This window comes from Protopterus annectens, chromosome 4.part0 (assembly GCF_019279795.1).
Source record: "Protopterus annectens isolate FY-2018-M chromosome 4.part0, PAN1.0, whole genome shotgun sequence".
In the NCBI taxonomy this organism is placed as follows: Eukaryota; Metazoa; Chordata; order Ceratodontiformes; family Protopteridae; genus Protopterus; species Protopterus annectens.
The window spans coordinates 1812885866-1812909333 of NC_056733.1; the positions used below are offsets into that span (position 1 = coordinate 1812885866).

The following is a 23468-nucleotide window of genomic DNA, read 5'->3' on the forward strand; positions in this document are numbered from 1 at the left end:
CTATTGCATGTCTTTTGGGATGTGGGAGGAAACTGGAGCACCCAGAGGAAACCCACGCGACCACAGGGAGGACATGCAGTCTCCACACAGAAGGCACCCCAGCTGAGAATCGAACCGGAGAACCTCTTGCTGTGAGGTGACAACGCTAACCGCTGCACCACCGTGGCAGTGAATTTCATAAAGATATGAAGTCTAAAACTCAAATTTATGTCATTATTTTTTGACTTCAGTCCTCAGTGATTTGCCAGAAAACCACACTTTTTGGAGAAACAGACCAAAAATCTGGTCATCTTTGAAAATCTGGACAGTTGAGAGGTATTCCTCCCCCCACTTCATTATACAGCTTCTGCTTGAGTTACATATATGAGACTTAACTGTGTGCTCTAAAATACTCTTCAAATCAGGTAATCGTAGGCCACCTTGTGTTATTGGAAAGATCAACTTATCACACTTAACTCTTGCCCCCAGATAAATTCATTCATCTCTTCATTAATTATTCTACACAACTTTTCTCTGGTTAATAAAAATATACCTATCCTTTATGTAAAACTAAAGGAGCCGAAAACATTTTCACTACTTTTATCTCACCATCCATATCCATAAACAAGAGCTTCCAGTTTCTCAGTTTTTTTGTTGTCTTTAGTTTAGTCTCCTCCCACATACCCGTGGCTGCCATAACAGAAGCCTTTTTAATCCATATTCCTAAATACTTCATTGTATTGTGTCCCCATAAATATGGGTATTGCTGAATCAATTCTTGTTTGGGTACAAACATCAGAGGCTATAGTGGTAAGTTATCTTATTAATTTTAAATCCCAAAAAGACTTGAAAACTGTCTCAGTGTGCCACAGTGCTGAGATGTCCTTTCCTAGATTAATAAAGTACAAAATAATATCATCTGCAAATAAAGCCAACTTAACTTGATTACCATACCAATTATATCCTTGACTTTCTGAGTCTTTTAGTTTCTTTGCCAGTGGCTCTGAATATAAAGCAAATAAATGGGAAAGAGGACACCCCTGCTTGGTTGCTCTGCTCAAATACAGCTTGACAGAAGAGAACCCTCCCACTTTAGTTCTTGCCTCTGATCCTTCATATACCCTTCTAATTAACTGTACTAATGTGTCAGGGAATGCAAATGCTTTCATTGCCCTACTCATCAAATCCCAGCTTATACTGTTGAATGCTTCCTCTGTGTTATGATCCACTAACAACAGCGGTATTTTCTTGTATTCTGCTTCCTTCTGGATCATCATTGTTCTGTAAATGTTGCCATATGCTTGCCTCCCCTCCACAAAACCACATTGATCCATATCTATGAAGTTTTGCAGTACATTTGACACTCTCTTAGCTAGTGTAGATATCAACACTTAATAGTCATTGTTTAAAATTGATTTGGTTTATATAAAGCTGTATCTGGGTCTTCAATGTCTTTGGGTAATACAGCCACTGCAGCTTTCTACCAAGATGTTGGTACTTTGCCTCCTTTAAAATTACTGTTTAACAAAATCTTCCAGATCTTTATCACTTCCTTCCTAACTTCCAGACTTCCACAGGAATACCATATGTTCCTGGAGACTTCCCTGTAGATTGATTATCTATCACCTTTTTTAATCTCATCTTCTCCTACCTTAACTAATTTCCTCCAGTACAGCTGTTTTGAGTGTATATGTTTAACTCCCAGTGGGTGTGGCTTGAGCCTTTGAAAAATTAAGTTATCACATTGTTATTCAAACAAATATTTATGAATGTTACTAGAAGCTGTAAATGGTAAACTATTCAGGATAAACAAATCTTTACATTAGTAGCATTCATTTAGCAGTTTGTTTTAAAATGTATTTATAATCCAAAATAAAGGCAGTGAATAACTGTCATAACTATCATGTTGACAACATACCCCTTAGAGTTGACACAGTTATCAGGGACTTAGGGACACAGATAGTACTCTAGCCTTTGACCATCGCGTGTCTACAGTGGTGAGGAAGTCATTCTATGTTGCGCAACTTATAAACAAACTTATAACAAAAGTCCAAGGAAGTCATTATTCCACTATATTTGGCATTCATCAGACCTGTCATTGAGTACAATGGCCCCTTTGATATATACCTAACCAGCCATATCCAACAATTGGAATGTCCACAGAATTTCCTCACTAAAAGAATACAGGGTGTAAGTAAAATGTCCTATGCAGACCACCTCAAGGCCCTATCCCTGTATTCCATCTCCTACAGGCTTTTGAGGGGGATCTATGCCTGGCATACAGGGTATTGGCAGACCCGACTTTGATGGACCTCCTGCATATCCACAAAACAAACAGCACCAGAATTACCCTTTCTGAAGACTTAAACCTTGCCTGTGATATAAATAGAACCTGCTGAAGAGATGAGTATTTATCCCAGGGACTACCCCATTTATGGAACAGGCTCCCCATCCATGTGAAGCAGAGTTCCTCCCTAACCCAGTTCAAGTGCAGCTTGGACAACTGGATAGGAAACCGGAAATTCATCCCTGGTTTGGCACCTATGTCTCTAACGGACATAGGTAACCTGTAAATGGTCCATCTCCGAGGCCCATGCTTACACTTAGCAAGAGTATCAGAACTTGTCAGAGATTTGCGATGCATGGCTAGGAGGCCCTAGTGGTCGTTAGCCTAGTAAACACCTATGAACCTTTGAATATTAATTTTGTAATGATGTTTACACAGCTTATGATGTCTCAGTAACCGTTCACGCAAGACAGATACTGCCGGCAGGATTTTCTTCATATAGCTGTGAGCTTTCATATGAGGCTGTGCAGTTTTGTCTGTGTTGCCCGAGTGTTGAGATATTTAGAGAAATATGAAAATTATTACAATACAAATCAACAGTATACAAATAATATCCAGTAGCTCTTTAGCTGCATTAGACAGAAATCAAATATCAATACAGTTGTGTTTACCATCATGTATGATTTAAGATGAAATCTTCGGTTGCCTTGTATGTAGTATGGTTTTGGAATTATTAATGCAAATATCAACATGCAATATTTGAAGCCTAGAGGCATTAGTAGGAGGTTACTGCAGAAATGCCTGGAGGCACACTTGGCTGTAATGAGTGAACTGTTTGCTGTTGAACTTACTGTACCTCTAACATTGACATAAGTCTTCTGCAAATATTTTCACTTGTGCTCTTTCTTGATTTCCCCTTTCTTCTGCTTTATGCAGATTTTCTTAAAATTTCTGCAATTTATGTAATACCTCTACAGGATCTGTGGATATTTTTCTTGTTATAGGCTCCTTAAGACTGTCAGTGACCCTTTCTGCTTTCTGTTGCCTGAGTCAAATGCAGTCTTATTCTCTCTTTAGTTTTCTGCAGTTGATGCCTATTCTTTTTCTGTGAGATTCCCGTTATTCTGCAGTATTTTCTTTGTCAGCCCCTGTAAATGATTCTTACTACTACTTAAACAAATTTCTTTCTTATTTTATGTCTGCCCATTTTTAAACTCCCATTTTCATTTTTATCACACACAGTAGCTATCCCTTCGGAAGAAAATTAATTCTCCAATAATACGTCTCTAATAACTTCTTAAATTCTTGTCTTTTTATCAGGTAAATGGGAAAGCACCAGTGTCTCATTTGTACTTCCATTAACGCGCATTTGTATGTCAGTTTTTATCAGTGCAGGACCTGAAACAGTTATTGGACGGGTGTCAGAGCTTTCAGTCAAATGTACATGTTCCAGAGAAAAATAATTTCTGTCCAGTCTGGCTCAATTATTTGCCCTTTGGGGAATAATATGCAAATTTTGTCTGAGTTCCTACTACTGAATTTACATCTTCCATTCCAAATATTTTCGTACATTTCTTTATAAATTTACATTGTTTTTTTATATTTTTCTTTATATATCCATGTGATACATCTTTACAATTGCAAGTAAAGTTTCAGTCCCAACTGTAAGTGATTTTCCCTTCTGAAAGCGGATTATTTCTCCCAAAAAATTCATAAGCTTAATAACAGTTTTTGGTGGAATATAAATACTTGCCAGTGTAATCCCCCTCCCTTGTCAGTTTCTCTTTACTATCACAAATCGATCATTATTGTTTTGTTTTTCCTCTTCTGTCCCTATTGGAGCTCCTCTAACAGTATTATTACTCCTCTTTTCCTTTGTTCCAGATATTCTTCTAAATATCCTTCCTGAAATCCTTTCTTTGTCAAATTCACATGCTCATTTCTTTCCAAATATGTTTCTTGAAGCATTGCAGTTTGCACTCTGCATTTCTTAATATAATTTAATGTGTTTTACTTTTTGTCTATACATGTAAGGCCATTTGCATTCCAAGATACTTTGGCTACAGTAGTCATTATGATTAAAATGTATTGTTCCCGGTTGCTATGCATTTCAGTTTTTTTTTTTAATGTTTATTCTCAACTTTTGTCTTGAATGCATGCACTAATGTTTGTCAGGCTGATATTTTATATAGTTGTTTCCTCTCGTTTGCATTTGAACTTAGTCATATTTCTCAAGACTTTGTGCTTTAATGAAAACCTTCAAACGAAACTAAAATACGTTTTCAGAACACCCCCATCCCTTATTAACTTAGAACAAACATAAACACAATTATGTATGTTTTCAACAAACTAAATTTAACCCTCCATACAGGAACAATTGCTCCAAATCGACAACTGCAGTGACGGGCATAACCTAATTTAAAATCAAGGTTACGCATACTGAAGTGAATATTTACGCCTGTTTTCCCACTTACACTGATGCTGTAAGTATTTTTCTTATACGCATTCTCCTTCCATGTTAAAAAACAGCTTGCATGCTTTCAGATGACATAAACTTTTATCACAAAGAAAAAGTACCTGGCTACCTTTAAATAAAATTAAATTGTGAACTGTTCTATTAAATGCACTAAATGTTATTGCTGTTGAGGAGGGTACAATGTCTTCCACTTCCTCCAATTTCAGAATTTTTTCACTGAGCTGGTTGCCACTGTACCTTTAAGTTTTGCATTTCTCTCAGGAAGGACTGCTCGGATCTCTCAATCGCCTGCACCACAGACAGCTAGTCCTGAAGTAAAAGTTGTCAACAATTAGGGAAAAAAAGAGACACTTGTACATTTTACTCAGAACTCAATGTACACACTTTTGCAGGCCAACTGCTCTTACCTGCAGAATTTGTCTCCCACAAAGAGCATTTGCTAATGGGAGGAAAACAAGCTAATAACTTTGTAGATTAATGAAAGTTTTCATACTTTTTCATCATTTTGTCTTATGTTTTCAAGCCTGTTGTATTAAAAATATAACTGTACATAGCTCAAACCAAAGACATCAATACAGACATCCACCCTTGTAAAAACAAGGGAAATTTTTATCGCAATTCTGTATATATTAAAATCAGTACACTTTTACACCCTACACCATCTGCCAAGGATCACATTATATTAACTTAAAATTGCTTTTGTCAAAACCTTCTTTATCTTGTTTACATATCTGTTAACTAAGAAAAAATACATGTTTACTTTAAGATCTTTCACTTATGTATCAGTCACTGAAAAGGCTGGCTCCCACATTTAAAATATTCCTGACTGCACACTATACAAAACTGCTTTACAAAATAAAATGCAATGAAATGTTTTATACAAATATTAATCAGAACAAAGATGATTTTACTTAGTTTTTCCTCGTGTCCATCTAAACATTAATGACATAAAGAGGGGTATATGCTTTACAGTCTATCCACAGGTTTAACTCTCTGACTCCTAGCCTAAGATGAATTTCGCACCCACTGAAACCTGCCGAATTCCTGTTCATACAGCTTTTGCCTAAGCTAAAATTGTGAGACTGCAGTTTTCCAGCATACCTGTAAGCAAATGTATATTATCTCACAAACTGTAAAAGTTACAAAAAAAAAGTTAAAAGATGAACGTTACTCAACATGCACCCCTCTTTATAATGGTGACATAGTAGTAGTTTTATATTGAACAAACAGTTTGATAATATGTAGATCTAATCATGCAAACAAATATTACTATCTTTAACTATACTATAGCAGGTAGATCCCACCTATTAATGACACTTTTGTTCATGTAGGTGTGCTCTTAATTTTTGTTTCAAAGCAGTTTTGTAGATGTAACTCAGTTTTTAAGATATTAATTTTGATTGCTATACAAATTTGTAAATGTAATGGATAAATAAATGCAAATATCTATTAAATGGTGCTAGCTAATCACACAACTATCAGTGCAGAGTTTTTCCAGCATTGTGTATGCTTTCATTTGATACCATTGAGTACCATAGAAACACCTTCTGGTTCAAGCTGTCTATATTTTTAACATGTAGCACATATTCATAATATTTCTGGAAAATAACTCACATCTTCTGGTACTGAGCACCCATTTGTCTGAGGAGCCATTCCTGACCTTTGTGGTGACTGGCAATGTGAAATGCTGTTCCACAGTCCATTCAGGTAGATGATGCCTGAGATGTTTACAGAAACATGATATTTATGCAGATACTTGTATAAACATATGAAACTCCTCCTGGGTGAAGTTCTTACCAGCCATATTAATGCAGAACATATTCGTAACTGGCTGTACTGTAATTTAGATGTAAATTTTCGGGAAACGCTGTATATTATGCACAAAATGCTTTTAAATCTCAAATATATAATGTGCTAATTTTCTTTTAAGTGGTATTAGCCTTCAGTACATCCATTGTACTGGAAACATATCTGTCCGGAAGAACAACAACCCCCCTCCTCCACTGATTACAGTCAGTACTATGCTGAGTACTCATCTAAGTTATCAAAGGGTCACTGCTTAATCACCATTTATGTCCCCTTCAAAATAGTTAAGCATTTTTATAGTTGGACTGTAAAATAAGATGTTAAGTTGTCTATCTCGCCTTCATTCTTGCTGGTTGGGTTCGGAGCCAATCCTCGGCTCCGACTCGGCCATCTTCAAAAGCTCGAGAGCTGCTTACTGGCTCGAGGTCCCCCTATATCCCATGATGCCTGGCACTAGATACCCAGATCTCGTTTTGGTAAGTCTAACTGCAGACATAAACATACAGGAATCCTATCCTAGAATGCAACCAGCAAGAAAGAAGGCGAGAAGAAGACAACTAACATGGAACGTTATGGTAGGTACATAACTTCTTATTCATGTACTGATTCAAAGGTTTAAATATGATGAAACTGTGTCAGAACAACTTATTTCTCCTACCACTATTACAAAATATTAAGTAATAGCTTCCAACCTTTTTATCTCCAGAATGTGGAACACTGCCTTTCATAATATGGAAAAATGGACAAAATGTACAATAACTCCTTATTGACAACTTCAGATAAATTTACACCATGGTTAAAATGTGCTACTTTATACTTATAAAAGGTACATTGATAAATAATAGATTAGATAGATTAGTACTAAGCTAACTGCCCTTGCGAGCCATTTTAAGCCTAGCCAATTATCCCTTGTGAGACTCAAACCCCACACCTTGTGCTTGCAAGGCAAACACCTTAACCATTAGGCCACCCTCCCAACCCTTTAATTAATTTTTTAAATTAATTTTTTTTTCATTATTATTTACCTAGTGTATTAGTTAAAAATTCTTAATGATGCAAGACAAGCACTCAGGCCCTTTTAGCATGGAACAGTGTGGGACAATAATTGTTTAAAACTAAAAAATAAGGAACATTAGTCATATTGCGGTAGAGTTGAGAGGTGTTACATTAAGTTCAAATTTAGCCTTAGAGTACTATCCTAGCAGCATAGCTTTCAACTTGGAGAAAGTCAAAAATCAGGAACAATTTTAAATGTTTGGCACAATGGATTTGGCTTAATGGTTAAGGTCATCGCCTTCTAGATACAATGTACAGGATTTAATTCTCACTTCAGGTTATTGGCTAGGCTTAAAATGGCTTTTCAGGCTTGTTAGTCTACTATTCATCTAGGAACCTATTCCTTTGGGGTAGGGTTGGCTTAATGGTTAAGGTGTTTACTTTACAGACTTACGGTGCAGGGTTTGATTCTCACCTTTGGTCAGTGTTGGGTTGTTGGCTAGTCATGTAATGGTCTGTAGACTGATTTCCTAATATTCACCCATAAGCCTGTGTATTTATTGTTTGCTTTTGTTTACCAGGAAAGTCTGACTGGGCAGGACCCATTTTCAGCGGAGGTTAGGGGAGAAGAGCTCCATAGATAGTGACAAGAGAATGTACACACATTGAGTATTAAAAAGTAAATATTAAATAAAATAATGCATTGCAGGGATATAAGCAGAAACAGTACTAGTTCAGTGTACAGTGGAATGCAGGGATATAAGCAGAAACAGGATAGGTTACATTAATTAACTGCAAATGTTTATAGACCAACATGTTTTGCAGCATTGTGCATTTTCCAAACAAAAAGTAGAAAACTGTAATGTCTGACATTACTGGTTGACACTAAATATTGGCAACCTACCAGAAAATCAAACATATTATCATTGACAAGATAAAAAGATGAGGGATGTTTCGCAAAATCAGAGGTAGTTGTATGCCTAGCTGTGAGTTGACATGAGAGCTTTTGCCCAGTATGTGCTATGCATTTAATGTATCTTTTTAGATTTCATCTCACTCCAGTGACACCATAAAAATGGAAGTCAGAAACGTGATTGCAATGAAACATCTCCCTCTCCTGTCTTCTTAGTTCTCCCATTGTCCCATCCTAGTGCTTCTTGTCATGATTCACTATGTGTGCATGACAGAGCAGTGCTGGCTAGATCAGCTAATGAGTAGAGAGGACAACAATGAGTGTTATCACTGGGCATGACCTCTAAGTTACCATAAGGGGTAGAGAAAACATAATGAACCACTGGACATGACCTCTAAGTTGCTGTAACCTAGTTTATGGAAGGCTCTATTTCAGTACTGGTGCTGCAAGATTGGAAATACCTTTGTAAAATAAATATTTGAAAAAATATTTTGATCTTTACTTGCTTACTTGCTTCTTGCCTGGATGGATTCTGCTAAAATTCAAAGTCTGATTATATTTGCATTCACAGTCTGTTGCATACAGAAACTTGCAGAATATACACTGATGAGAGAATATACTTTGCAGCATCAACTTTAAAGAGCAGTAACAAATAACTTTTTATAATAAATCAAACGAAACCACGTTGCAGCTTAAAAGTACTGTTCCAACTTTACTTCTCATATAGTACAGATGATGTGAGAGATATAACATTTACCTCAGAACACCAAATGTGTTCCTACCATATCCCTAAACAACTGGATTTATACAGCTCTTTATATAAACATATTTTGGAGAATTGCTTATCCTGTAGAAACAATACTAAACTTCCTTGTTTAACAATGTCTTGTAAGAGACCAGCTTTTCTGACAGTGTGAATATCCTGTAACAGTGTCCTGATGTCCATGTAGAAAAACATATTTTTGAGGAAACACATTGCCCTGTATTCTATTTGAATCTGTGTATAGAAACATGTGTTCTTATGTCAATGCTGATAAGCATATCCTGTTTTTTATGAAGAAAAACATATTTTTGAGAAAACACATTGTCAGAGATCAACTTTTCTGACAGTGTGAACATCCTGTATTTTATTTGGATCTTTGTATAAAAACATCTGTCATCCTGTTTTTCCATGCAGAATAACATGTCATTGTTCTTAAAAAGCAGATTTTGCATTTTTGTTCTTGCATACATCCTGTTTTGAGTCTGTAAGGGAAGAATGTCCATTCAGCAGATTCCTTTTCCAAGCCATGGTCATTTAGTATGACTGCTGATCACATATTACTTAAGCAAGCCTTTTCTTTCAGCATATTTACAACATAATTAATTTCAGATTTATATTCATAAAATCTAACAATATTATTTCCCAAATGGATATTATATAAAGTGGTTGGTCATGGGCCCCTCTTGATCTGTGGGCCTTGGGCACTCACTCAAATTGCCATCATAATCCACCACTGTGCTCATATACCTTGCTTACCTGATTGTTATGTGCTTCATTGACATCTTACATGTACACAGTTTGGAAAAGAATGACTGAAAACTCTGAAACTTGGCAAGTGTAGTGGGGTGTAGAAATCCTCAAAATGAAAGCAAGAATTATTACTAGTGATTTATAATTTGGAATGGAACGGATGTTCCTGTGTGAGCTGCAACCTCGGTTGCTGGAAGATCAACCAGGTAGGATCAGCAAAGGTATCAATTAACTCGCTCTTTCTCAAAATGTTGTTATGGGACATGTGTGTCTTTAACATGTTCGTAGAGGAGCACAGTCACTGAACTTGGCAGTTGTGATTGCACTTAAGTGCTTACCTGGGGGGAAATGCTCACTTTTAAAGACAAGAGTGCACATAGGAGCTGTATAGGTGCAGGAAGGATGCTTTCTGCTTGGGACTCTCACTGTAGGCTTAGATAAGAAATTACAAATGTAGTGCTACAGGCATGAGAGGTTACAAAGTAAATAAAAAGTCTTTTCTTTCTTAGTCACTTTTTCTTGCAAAGCCGTCTTTCACAAATAGGATTGATGCTTGATAATCTCACATTTATTCACTGATTTCAGTGTTGCTGGTTGTCGTCTTGAGCATCTCCATCTCCAGACTCTGTCTGGTTCAAACCTAATGTATTCTTGATTATTTTATTCAACTCCTGTGCTTTTTTTTTTGTTTCAAGCATTTTTCCTTGCAACACTGGAAGAGGTTTCACTGGTAAAGCCTCTGTATGAGCTTTATTGCCAGAAGAATGAGAAACAGAGCTCTTCTGCTTGCAAGTTCACTTTTTGTTGGATAAACGTATTTCCTCCTTAGCCTGCTCTGCATCAGAAATGTATTTGATCATTTAGGAAAAAATATTGTGAAGACAGCTGAATAAAGCAGCTTGAATTTCACAACTGCTTCGTGATGACTCCCTGATTGCTGGGTTAAATTTGCTTCACATTCTGCCTGGTGTACAATGAGTAATCATTTTCGTCTCCAATTTTTCATACTTTTCCTTTTTGCCATAATTTTGTATGGATCAACTTTCTGCTGGTATGATTGCATCTTAGCTAATGTAGGTCTTGGCTGCTTTCTTGTGGCCAGATTTGGAACGTGTGCCCTCTCAGTTAACAAGTCTTGCTGTAGAACACTAGTCCGGTTGCTTATTTATGCTTTCATAAAAGTAGTGCAGTTTGTCCCTTCCGGGTTTTTTTGGTAGAACAGAAAATGTCAGGTTTTCTCTGTGAGTTTTATCTTCTAACTATTTTTTAAACAGCTCTTCTTGAGATGCCTATTGCTCAGCCATTATTTTATTAGCTTAATGTTCTGATTTTTGCAGTTTTATCAGCTCATCTGAATTGCTAGCATACTTCTCAACCGTACTGAATTCTTCTGTATTTATTGGTTTTTGAGGACAAAATAATGGGGTGCCATGAATTTCCAAGTGGCCCCTTCAATTCCTGATTTTTTGTATTATAATGTTTTTTTTTTTTTTTACAACTTTGAATTAATGGCTTATGTCACCGCGCAATGCCATGGCACACATGACGACATTAGCTTCATGAGGCAGACTGCCTGTCCAACAACTTTGTAAGAGAGACTTGTCTTGGCCCGTTATTCTGTTAATTGGAAATTGGAATACCAGAAGCAGCAGTGAGTGAGAGAAAAAGAAGAGCTGTGCACATTATAAATTAAGTTCTGCCCATGTCCATAGGATGAGAAAATTTACTTCGACTTCTAGGTAAGTAAAAAAAGAATTAAAAAAAAAAAACGCATATGTATGCCACCCTAATTGAAACTGTTAACTGCAGCAAGGGAATCGGAAATGATTCTGCAGTCTGCTGTAGCCTGCACGTCTTTAATTTTTAAAAATAGTTAGCGGGTACCAGCACTTTCATGTGAATGATATGAAGTGTGAGCGAATGTGATTTGTGATGTGCTCAGTAGCAAAGTGAGACTATTAAATGTATAGTAAGGAAAGCTGGCATAAATTCAGCGGGTGGAATGGGGTGGTGGGACATTGATTAAATTGGACTTTGAAGTTTCTCACCAAAAAAAGTCTTGCTGTTCTACCACACAATAGTTTTACTAGAACAACTGCTGTCTCAGTGCCTTGCAAACCGTTGTTGTATTCTGACAGTCAGTCAGTATTGATGAGTAGGGCCACATGCATTGTTAGTTCTTGGTTTAATTCCCAGAGTTTCCATTTGCAGGTGGAACCTGAGAAGTGAGTACATTTCATTTAGTCAGCGTTTCCCCTGAAATGTGTGTCTGTGAAGGGCTGAATAATATATTTTGACTGAAATGTGGGGGCAAAGTCGAAAATTAATGAAAAAGAAATGTTAACATTTTGTTGAAAAAATGTATTGGCTTGTATAAAGCAAGGTCCTGGGCTCATTATTGTGGGGAAAACTCTAAGTATTTTGATTGTGAAGGAAAAAAATATTCATGTACTAGATCTTGTTTTGAATTTAATTTTGAGGTGGAATCCTTACATTGGTGAACACTGGGAAATTGCAAGCACATTTTTTGAAGCAAACAATTTCAAAATTATAATTCACAAATATGCCTAGTAATGGGAGTAGAATTATGAACATCCTGAACCCGGGAGACAGCTGAGGAGCCTTTGTGTGATTAATAATAACCTGCTAATTCTACTGCCACTTTTCAGAGACATCTACTACTTAACGATTAACGATGTATTGATAACACTGTATCTGTACATGAAAGGCAGTAATAAAACAGCTTATAAAAGCACTATTTGCACACCACTGCTGATACTGTGAAAGTATTCTTTTTGTAATGATTTTTCATTTGCTTATTTTAAAGCCATGCTATCACTAACATGTTAGGAAATTTGCTAATTCAATAAATGCTAGTAATTAACATAATGCAGTTTGACATCTCACTCTTAGATTTACAGGCTAATTTGAAATATAAGGCTCGTAAGATTTGCCACATGTTCTCAACTTGATTTTGTGTGTGAAAAGCTTCATGTAATCTGAAGAGCATGACTCTACTTAGACACCAAATGCAGAATGTTCTTACATACCTGCACAGTTTGAGAGGCATTCCTCAGCTGTTTCTTATCCGTTTCTGACAGTAGTGTGTTCACTTTTTTGAAACTGTGAATTCTGTGTTAGAAGTTACTTCTAATTAAAATTACTACAGATTATGATCCTGCAGCGTACCTCTCAATCTCTCAGAGCAAGAAATCTGAACAAAGCCAAAAATAATGATGGGACAAAATCTTAAAATAGGAACAGATTTTAAATATTGCTCCAGATAGTTGCTAGAATAACAGGTTTTGCATTATTATGTACTTTCTGAGGGATATGAAGTCTGAAATTCAAATGAGTACCATTATTTATTATTATTCATTGACTTCAGTCTTGATGTTGGTGTCCCACAATTCCATTGAAGTGGGCGGGGCTGCATGATTGCGTACGCAAATTTTATGTTAATTAGTGTCATGATTTTTGGCCAGTTGTACCTGCTTTTCATGGGCATTTGTCCAGATTTTTGATGTTTCCAGATTGAGAGGTATGGATTACTAGTTCAAATTTCTATTTTTCTATCCTTTTGTTCCTTGGGTTAATATATTCCTTCAGTGTTTCATGTATTTGAGCAGCTTTGAGTGAATTTGATTTATTTTTCCTCTAAATTATTGGAAGCTATCTCATGTGACAAAGCTAAAACTTGAACTGCTTTTTGCTGAATAGTTGTAGGATTCTCCCCATTCATGCTTCTCTTCACATTTTATGGTTGATTTAATCTCAGGTTCTTCAGTTTTATTCTTTGTTTACATCCAGTCAATGTAATTAATGTCCAATGACTGAATTTTACTCACAGTTACACAGATCCTTTTTTAGCAGTATCTGTTTTCATGCTTGGAGAGGTTAAATCAACTCGTTGATTGGTGTCTGCCTTATTTTATTTATTTTACATTTGTTGACCATGATAGTCCAACTGGATACATGTCTATTTTCAGCGGAGGCCTGGGGAGAAAAGCTCCAAGATAATAATACACATTGAACATTTAGTAAATGCTAGTTTCAAGCAGATTACAGTCGTAAGCAATACCAGCATTTAGCACATACAGTACTTATTATAAAACACTTTACAAAACAACATTATTTTCAAAGTTAAACATACATAACATTACATTCAGGTTTAAGACACACAGAGCAGCAGTTATACAATTGACCCTTCCTGAAATAGTGGTAGAAAAAAGAAGTAGTTGAAGGTAAGACACCTAAGAAATAGAGAGGTCACTAGTCGGGGTTAGTGCAAGGACATAACCAATGAGTTTTGAAGTATTTCTTGAGTTTGTTTTTGAATTGAGTTAGTGAGGGTTCTAGGGCCAAGTCAGCTGGGAGTCTGTTCCATATTTTTCCAATGGAGTTGGCAAACAGAGAGTTCCCAGCTGAGTAGTTGGATTTGTATGTTTGAACTAATCCCGTACTGGATCTTTTGTTTTGATTGGTATAGTAGAGTTTGGTTGAGCATTCCCACTTTCAGATGCTTCTGTTATATGTGTTGTAGTAGCAAAGGCTACTTGTCATTCTTGCTGGTTTCACAGCTTGCATACCAGAGGCTGTCAGCTGGGCAGATGAGAAAGTGTGTGCAGTGATATCAAACGCTACCATGAGGTACAAGAGTGATAACTACAAGCTGCACGAGCTATCCTAACTCTTGGTTGCTGCTGCTACAGTAGTCTGGCAGAAGCGCCCTGTACTATAAACCTAGTTCCTTCAGAAAAGGTGATCCTCTGCACAGTCCTGTTATTTTAAAGCAGTATTTTTCAGTTAGGGTGGTAGAGCCACAAATTTGCGAGACATTAAAGTTTGAAGTGGAGGTCATTTACCAGGTAGTTATACAGTTGTTGTGTGACTTATAAATGAATAACTTTCTGTGTAGATGCCACTCCCCAGCTGCTGCACACATTCGGATAAGTGAACAACCTTTGAAGTCGTCATTAGATCTCAGTGGCTCAAACAATATCCAACCAGCAAATGGTAGAAAGTAGGTAATCTTATTAAAAGATTAAGATAATTTGTATCATGATGTTAAGTTGGTGGCTACAAAGAAACTACAAATAAAGTGTTTTTGCCATTCTCTTCTTAAGGATAAGATAAATGAGCTGTCAGCTAACAGAAACTTACACAGCTTGCAAAAAACAAGGCAGCTTAACGTGTTAGATGTGCAGTAGGTTCTGAGGTCCACTCAACAGACTCCATAAAACAAGATTTGACTAGGTTCATGAAAGAAGTTGGCAGGATTACTGCAGAGGTAGAAAACATTAAAACTAATAATCTGAATGTCAGGATTTCTGCAAAGAGTGGTTGTTCCGGAGAGCAGCTGGTGAAGCTAGGCTACTCATTCAGAGTCCTTCATGTAAAAAATGTTTGAGAGAGGGTGCTTTTGAGTGACCCCTCCCCACCCCCAATTTGTCTCCTGCAGAAAACCTCTTTGATTTTATCTCTGTCCTCCTGTTGATTTATATGTACCCAGTCTACACACCGAGCAATGGGGACACTGGTTGGATATGTTAAAATCTGCTTTATTAACTTGAAGAAAAGAGATTGCCCATTATTGTAACTAGAGAAGATATATTTAGATGAGATTTGTGATGTTGCTGTCATTGATAAGAGTGTGTACAACATGCTAAATGTAGACAAGTCAGTTCAAGATTTTGCCAAGAATAGTCTCAGTTTACTACTCAGACATGTATAAAAATATCTGGCTTTTGAACATGCATGAATCTTATCTGTTGTAGGTTTCTTCTGCTGAAATGTCTTCTTCTCCACATGTGAAAAGCTCCAGTGAAGACCTTGGAGAGCCTGAGGAGGAGCCATTGGGAGCAGAAGGTAGGTGATGATTCATAGACACGGTAGGGATATTTGGCTGGATGAGCTTCAGGACAGTTAATTAACAATTTGCATTGATCCTTTTAGATGCATTGAAAGAGGAGATTGATACTGATGCAAAATGCCATTTGCAGGTAAGGCAGCAGTTTGCGTTGCTTGTCTTTTTTATAGAGTGCAGATAGTTGACTAACATGTAGCGGTTTTTACCCCATGAGAATAATGAGGGCTCTTGATTCTGTAAACTTAGTCCAGCGGGTAGGTATGAATGCTAGTATATTTATTGAGCTGCTTCTCAAACGGGCCATAGCCAGTTTGACTACAAAATCAAATGAGTCTATGTTCGATTCTTGTAATGCAGTCGGTTGCTTTTCTGTATCACTTTCGGTGTGAAAGCTTTTCCACTGCAAGTGTATTTTTAGTTCATTTTTTGTCTTAAACAGGTTTTACTGTGATGCCTTTTAAAATGTGCAGCATGCCTTTTAATTGACTTTAATGTAATCATCTTTAACAGTCAGTTCTAGCACAGGTTGTGCCTTGAACTACTACTGATTTTTTTCTTTGCTACTCTAATCCGTTAGTGACCATGAAGTCTCTGTCCTGTCCACTTTTTTGGACTGTTTATTCCATTCCACTAGGAGGCAAGACTTCTTGTTGCCATGTATTCCTCCTGGGTGTAATAGCTGGCAGAGGTTTGCGTAGGGAATCGGAGAGGAATTTTGCTCAAGTCCTTTAACTTTCCCAGTGCACATTCCTGTGTTACCCACTGCATGCTCTCCCGTGGGATATATGTGAGAGCATCTCTTTATTCTGCAAGAGATGACCTCACCCTATTCCTTTGAAGACAAAGACCTTACAGTACTCATCCCTCATCAGACCCTTTATAGAGTACAATCCCTCGTTTGGCATGCATTTCACAAGACACCTACAACAATTGGAAAGCCAACAGAAATACATCACTAAAAGAGTCACAGGCCTAAAGCCGATGCCCTATGCTGAGGGTCTAAAAAAACTCCAGCTATACTCTGTCACATATCATCTACTCAGAGGTGATCTCTGCTTAACATACAAGGCCATGTCAGATCCAGAGCTGTTGGACATGCTACACTTAAAGAAATCCCCATCCCTCAGAGGCACACGCTCCAGGGATCTAAACCTTGTCATCACAATGAACAAAACATGCTGGAGGGATAGGTTCCTGACCCAGAGACTCCCCAGACTCTGGAAAAGACTGCCCATACATGTCAAGCAGAGCGCCTCTTTGGTCCTCTTCAAAAGTTACCTTGACGATTGGATGGGAAATAGGAAATTCACCCTGGGGATCACGTCAGTCACCCTGCTAGACAAGGGTCCATGGAAGTAAATATTGTGGGAAGAAATAGCCCAGGAATTGTTATGGCTAGGCTTGTATAGGCCCGATAGCCTAGTACCAACCTATGAACCTATAACCTATAAAGAAGTCTGACTTCATAGAGACTTTCCAGGAGAGACCATTTATGTTGATATTCCCAGTCAAACACAAGTCTGAGGTTTCTCTTGCTTCTATTTTCTTCCCTTTTTTTTTTTTGGTGGAGGCAAAGTAACTCACATTGGCGCACATTCAGATGCCAGACTTTGGACTACAAGGGCATACTCTGTTTTTTTCTGCTGGCATGGTTTGGATATTGATTCCAATATTAAACAAATGTAATAAAATAAGTTAGCATACTAAATGTATCTGCTGGAAAATTTCTTCATTGGATATCTATAGCCAGTAACTCTTCAAGGTGTTTTTATGCTCATCAGATCACAGGCTAGGACCTGTACTGCCTAAGTCATAAAACACATATAGACATTCAAGGCCTTTCTTACTGTTAGGAAGATGTTAACTTTAGAGGGATTTTCAGGATGGTCCTTTGTACAGTCTTGGATCTTTTGCCAGATGTTATAAGTTAAAGGATCTGAAAGCCAGGAACTGGCTAGAACCTACATTCCCTTGAGAGAGCAACTGGCTAAAGCTTTGCCTTCCCTCTCAAAGTTCATCCTAGAGACAACTTTCTGCTTCTTGACAGGTATAAGTTTTCTGTTGAATTAGTGCTTTGGTCAGAGGTGAAGATAGCAGGAAAGGTGAAATGTGGCAACTAACTTTGGAGGCAGGTGTCCTTGGATGTCATTGCAGAAGTTCCTACTTTGGAGTATTGAGAGCTTGACACCACATGACCTGCTCATAGGAGTGCCTTTGAGTTTTTCATTGAAGGCCTAGTGGTTGAGCTTGGAAAACTAACTCCTTTTGCCTCCCCTAACCCTTTGTCAAAGAGCTCTGTCCTGCAGTTGAGAATACTCTTGTGGGCTTTTTCGGATTATTTGTTGATTTGTTTGACATTTGTTTACCAGGTAAATGAGCTGATATGAACAGCCTTTTCAACCATGACTTGAACCATGTAAACAAGAACAATAAATGGAATTAAAATAAGCACACATTAAAGCAGAGTAAAGTTGTAGAATAACAAAAATCAAACTGACAGTAAGAGAGGAATGCACCAGTGCTTGATTACTCGCACAGCATTGTGTTATGTTACGCAGTGATAACAGAATAAGTGCGAACCATAAACAAACAAGTTAACAACTGCAGAGGCAACACAGTATTTAAGGTAAATTTAATAACTATGTAATACAGCCTCCTAGTTTGTAGAGGGAGAAGTGCTATAGGAAGATGAGAATACCTGTCAATGAGCTTCTTGCACTAATGTGGAGAAACATGTAGCAGACACACAAAAAAATTGGCAAAAATGCAGTAAGTTAGATCCCCATCTAACAATATATATATGTTTTCTTTGAATAGAGAATCCAAGAAGGTTGATCAGTGAAAGTTTTATTCTTTCTCTTATTTCATCTTGGGGTGGGGGTAAGAATCTCAACTCAGTTGGCAATATTTTTCTAGGTACTTTGTTATCATAAAGGCATGAGATCAGTAGATGATTCCTTGAGGGAATAGAAAATTACGGAAAAGGCCTTACAGAGCCTTGTCCAAACTGTTGGCCACAAACACTGTGCTTCTTGTATCCTTCTGCATTATGTGCAATTGCTGGTAGAAGGTAGCCATTGGTTAGAGTTTGGGCTTCCCTGCTAGATCCAGAAAGAAATTGTCAGTGCCCCCTTAAGTGTTTTCGGTTGTTCATGTATGTGATTAAGCTACCTGAATTCAAGGAGTACTAATAAGTAGTTGTAGTTGCATGTGTAGTATCAGTTAGGAAAGAGACTGCACCTTTGTGATGGAAATTACAGAAGAGCAGACTTTCTAAAAATAACTTCAGGACCAGAAACAGTGCTCATCTGGTTACTGCTAGATGTAGGCCAGGAAGCAGTCTTTCACAGCTAGTGAAAGCCAGCCAGCCACCGTGTGTCACCAGTCTTTTCACAGTTGGTGGAGCAAGGGCATTCCCATGAGCTTATTTCCCCGAAGGACCTTGTAGTTTCCCCTTTTATGGAGAGGAAATGGCATTCCTGGAGTAGAGAGAGGCTTTCCTTCTTTTTCAGAAAGGCAGACTGTGAGGAATCCAGTCTCTGAATGACTTAAACCATTGTATGCCTTTTTTGTGTACTTTGGCATGCTGACAGTCAAGCTGCTGTCATAACTGCCCATTCATTTCCCATCCATGGTGCGAGAACCATTAGTGGTGCAGCTGTTGGTTTAAGTGTTCTCGGTTGTTCATCCATGTGATTAAGCTACCTAAATTCAAGGAATACTACTAAGTTGTTGTAGGTGCATGTGTAGTATCAGTTAGGAAAGACTCTGCACCTTTGTGATGGAAATTATAGAAGAGCAGACTTGGACGTGGATAACAGCTACACCAGCTTGCCCCACACCTCCTCACCCAGCAGGTCAGCAGCGAGCATTCACTCCTGTTCTCCCCTACCAAACTCCTCCAGCACACAAGTCACTAAATGATATTGAGATGTCTTGAGCTATAGTCAGAAATTCATCCCTCTTGACCATGGAGTTGGGTACCATTTGGTGGTTTAAAATAAAAATTTGTGATGTTTCTTTTGCCTGTAGCTGTTTTTTTTTTCTTTGGAATAGAATAAATTGATTTGGTATTGATGATATGTAGACTGTGTGTCTAGTTCAATTTTCTAACTGGATGATGTTCTTCGTCTTCCCTTGCTGCAGTCCTGACAATTGGGTATAGTCCGCGTCCCAGTCGGCCCGAATACCAGAGGGTCATGGCGCTTAGACTCACGCCAGTACGCCAGGGTACAAAGGCGCATGACCGACGCCATTTCCTCAGTCTTTTTTGCCGCATGGTCCGATGCAGAAGCAATTTTGCGAGTGCAGGTTGGCGTTCTGAGATTTTCCGAAACCGGAGTTTCAGACCGAATACAGAGTTGGCTAAGTAACCCGTTAGAACATTTTGGTTTTTCTTGCCTCAGTATTTAACCGGATGTCAGAAAAAGTGAATAACTGTATTTCTTGTGGGAAGCAGATAATAGGGATTATCATACTTTGTGTATACCTTGTTTAGGGCCTGAGCACGACGTTGTTGGTTGCCGCTCTTGTGCTAGATTTAACAAGCGCACTATTAAGAGGAGGCTTGATTGTGCTAGGTTAGTGTTTGGGAAGCGTTGCAATTATACTATGCCGCCGGATACTCCGGCCTGCTTCATCTAAGAAGCGCAAGGACAAAACAGTGAAGTCTAGGGTGAGGAACCGCAGTCCCGGACGCCGGTCCTTTAGAAGGCTCAGGGAGCCAGAGGTTTTGCCAGGAGTCTCTATGGAGTCTCAGGCAGATACTTTACTGTTACAGGATGTGCCCTCTCAGGAGGTAGGCCAGGCTGAGGGGCTTCTCAGGTAACTGTTCTTCCCTCTCTTCCCAAGGTAGTTAGGGCCTCTCCTTCTGTTGCCAAAGCTTCTTTTAGAGGAAGGCCAAGTTCAGCTTCTGTAGGGGCTTGTCCTAGCATTTCGGTCTGTGTGCCTAAGAAACATATGCTTAAAATGGCAGAAGATTTGGTTACTCTGATTAGAGGTTCTATGCCCCACCTGATAAGAGGCCTAGGGTGGAACAGGAGTTTGATAGTTTTGAACAGTGTTCACAGGCTTCAGAGTCTTCTGTGGAAGACTTGCAAGAGTTTCCTACTTATTCTGATTCTGATGTGGATGATTCCACTCCTTCAGCTTCTCCTCCTGAGGATTTTTCATTTTCAGAGACTCTTCACTCCATGAGGGAGCACTTTAAATGGGAAGGCCAAGATTACTCTGACTCCAGAAATAGGCTTTGGGTATTCTTGTTTTGCCTCAGCATAGGCCCTTAGCTATTCCTCCTGTGTTGAATGTGGTGGAGGATGTTTTACAGAGGCTTCTCTGAACCCTGATTCCTTGCCTCCTGCTCCTGTTAAGCCTGATAGGTATTATAGGGTGCCCGAAGCTCATAAGTATTTGTTTAAGAGTCCCAGGGCGGACCCAGAAACTGTTTCTCAGGGGCCTAAAGGTGTTAAAGCTTCTGTGGTTAAAAATCCTGTACCCTCTGATAAAGAGGCAAGGGCTTTGGATAGGTGGGGTAAGAAAGTATATACTTCTTCCACTCTAGCCATGAGGGCGTTGAATTGTCAATTTCATATGCTGAAATATCAGAATTATCTCCTTTCACAATTGAAGTCTAAGGTGGATGCTTTGGCGGAAGGTATTGAGTGTAAAGAATTGCTGGATTTGGTTCATGTGTCTGAACAAGTGGGTAAGCATTCTTTGCAGTGTGGTTTTGATGCTGTTCAGGCCTCCTCGAGGGTGGCTACTACTAGTTCTGTTCTTCGCAGACATGCATGGTTGAAGGATCAGAATTTAGCTGAGCATGTTAAGACCAGGATTTTGGATGCTCCTTTACAGTCTGATGTGTTGTTTGGACCGCCTGTGGAAGCAGTTTTAAAGAAAATGGAGGACAAAGCTAAGTCTATGCAGACTGTTAAAGATTTTTGCAGGTGCAGCCTCCAAGTTTAGTAGAAATTGGCCTGCTAAGGGGTGGACGTATCCTGCTTATGGTTCCCAGTCTAGGGGTAGGTCTAGACGTGGTAGGGGCAGGGCTCAAGGTTCGTTTAGGCCTAGATCAGACAGTTCACCTGCTCAGACTTCTGGTGAGGGCAGGGGTCAGTCCTTTCGTAAGCAGAACCAATGACTTGCCTTTTCAGCTGCCAGTGGACTCTCGTCTGGCAGCTCCTTTGGGAGGAAGATTGTCTCTTTTCAAAGAAAATTGGGATTTAATCACTCAAGACAGATGGGTGCTGGATATCATTCATCACGGGTACAGATTTTATTTCCACACAATGCCCCTTTCAAAGGCATGCCAGATGTTCCTCCTCCACAAAGAAAAGAGGCTCACAAGCAAGTTTCTCAGTTACTCCAGATAGGGGCTATTCAGCCAGTCCCTGTGTCAGAAAGGGGCTTCGATTTTATTCTCGCCTGTTCCTAGTACCAAAGAAGGGGAACACGTGGAGACCAATTTTGGATTTATCTATCCTCAACACTTATCTGGACATTCCCAAGTTCAAGATGTTGACGTTACAGCAACTGTTACCTCTGCTGGGCAAGGATCACTGGATGGTAACTTTGGATCTCAAGGAAGCTTACCTTCATGTGCCCATAAGGCTAAGTTGCAGAAAGTATCTGCGGTTTCAACTGGAGATTTTCATTATCAGTTCTCTGCATTGCCCTTTGGCTTATCTACTGCGCCCAGAGTATTCACAAAGGTTCTGGCTCCAGTGATAGCTTACTTCAGGCTTCAAGGCATTCAAATTTATCCTTACTTGGACGACTGCCTGATTCTGGCTCAAGAAAAGGAACACCTTCTACAGCATCTGGAATATGTCATAGCAGTGCTAAGATGCCTAGGGTATTCTGTGAACGAAATAAAGTCCAGTCTAGTACCCTCTCAAGACATGTGCTTTCTGGGTGTGAGACTGAATACAGCAGCCCAGATGGCCTTTTAACCCCGGACAAACAAAAGAGTCTGTCACTTTACTTCCACCAACTATCTCATCAGTCCGTGCTGACTGCAAGGACAGTCCTTCAAGCATTAGGGTTCATGGCATCTTGTATTCTGGTGCTTCCCAATGCCAAACTGCATATGAGGAAGCTGCAATGGTATCTCAAAATGTATGGACACAGCACTGCCAAGATTTGGACACTGTCATTCAAATAATACCTTGCCTTCAAAAGGAATTCTTGTGGTGGGCTCAGGAATGTCACCTAAACAAGGGACTCTCTGTGACCCGGCCAGAGGCGAGTCAGATTTTAACGACAGATGCCTCGGACACTGCTTGGGGAGCTCATCTAAATGGAAAGTGGATACAAGACAAGTGGCCTGCCAGACTACAGCATCTACATATCAACATGAAGGAGATGTTAGCAGTCCAGTTTGCATTGATGGCGTTCAAGGAGTTACTTCTTCCAGGGCAGGTGTTGATTCTGACAGACAACACAACTGTCATGTGGTACATCAACAAGCAAGGGGAACACATTCTTATCCTCTATGCAGGCAAGCAATGATTTTATGGGAGACTGCTAAGCCTGCAACTGACTCTTCAGGCAAGGTTTCTGCCAGGAGCACAGAACTCCTAGCAGATGTATTAAGCAGACAAATCATGGATCCCCACGAGTGGAAACTGG

General features: G+C 38.9%; 1 protein-coding gene across 11 annotated transcripts in view; it reads left to right on the forward strand.

Moving 5' to 3' along the window:
- Positions 1–23468, forward strand: part of BRD8 (bromodomain containing 8) — a 1923539-nt gene that overhangs the window by 1319593 nt on the left and 580478 nt on the right. For all 11 annotated transcript variants that reach the window (XM_044069501.1, XM_044069500.1, XM_044069496.1 and 8 more), the window contains 2 exons: positions 15748–15838; positions 15926–15972. In XM_044069501.1, the coding sequence (XP_043925436.1) occupies positions 15748–15838; positions 15926–15972 (138 nt within the window). The remainder of the gene's footprint in view (positions 1–15747; positions 15839–15925; positions 15973–23468) is intronic.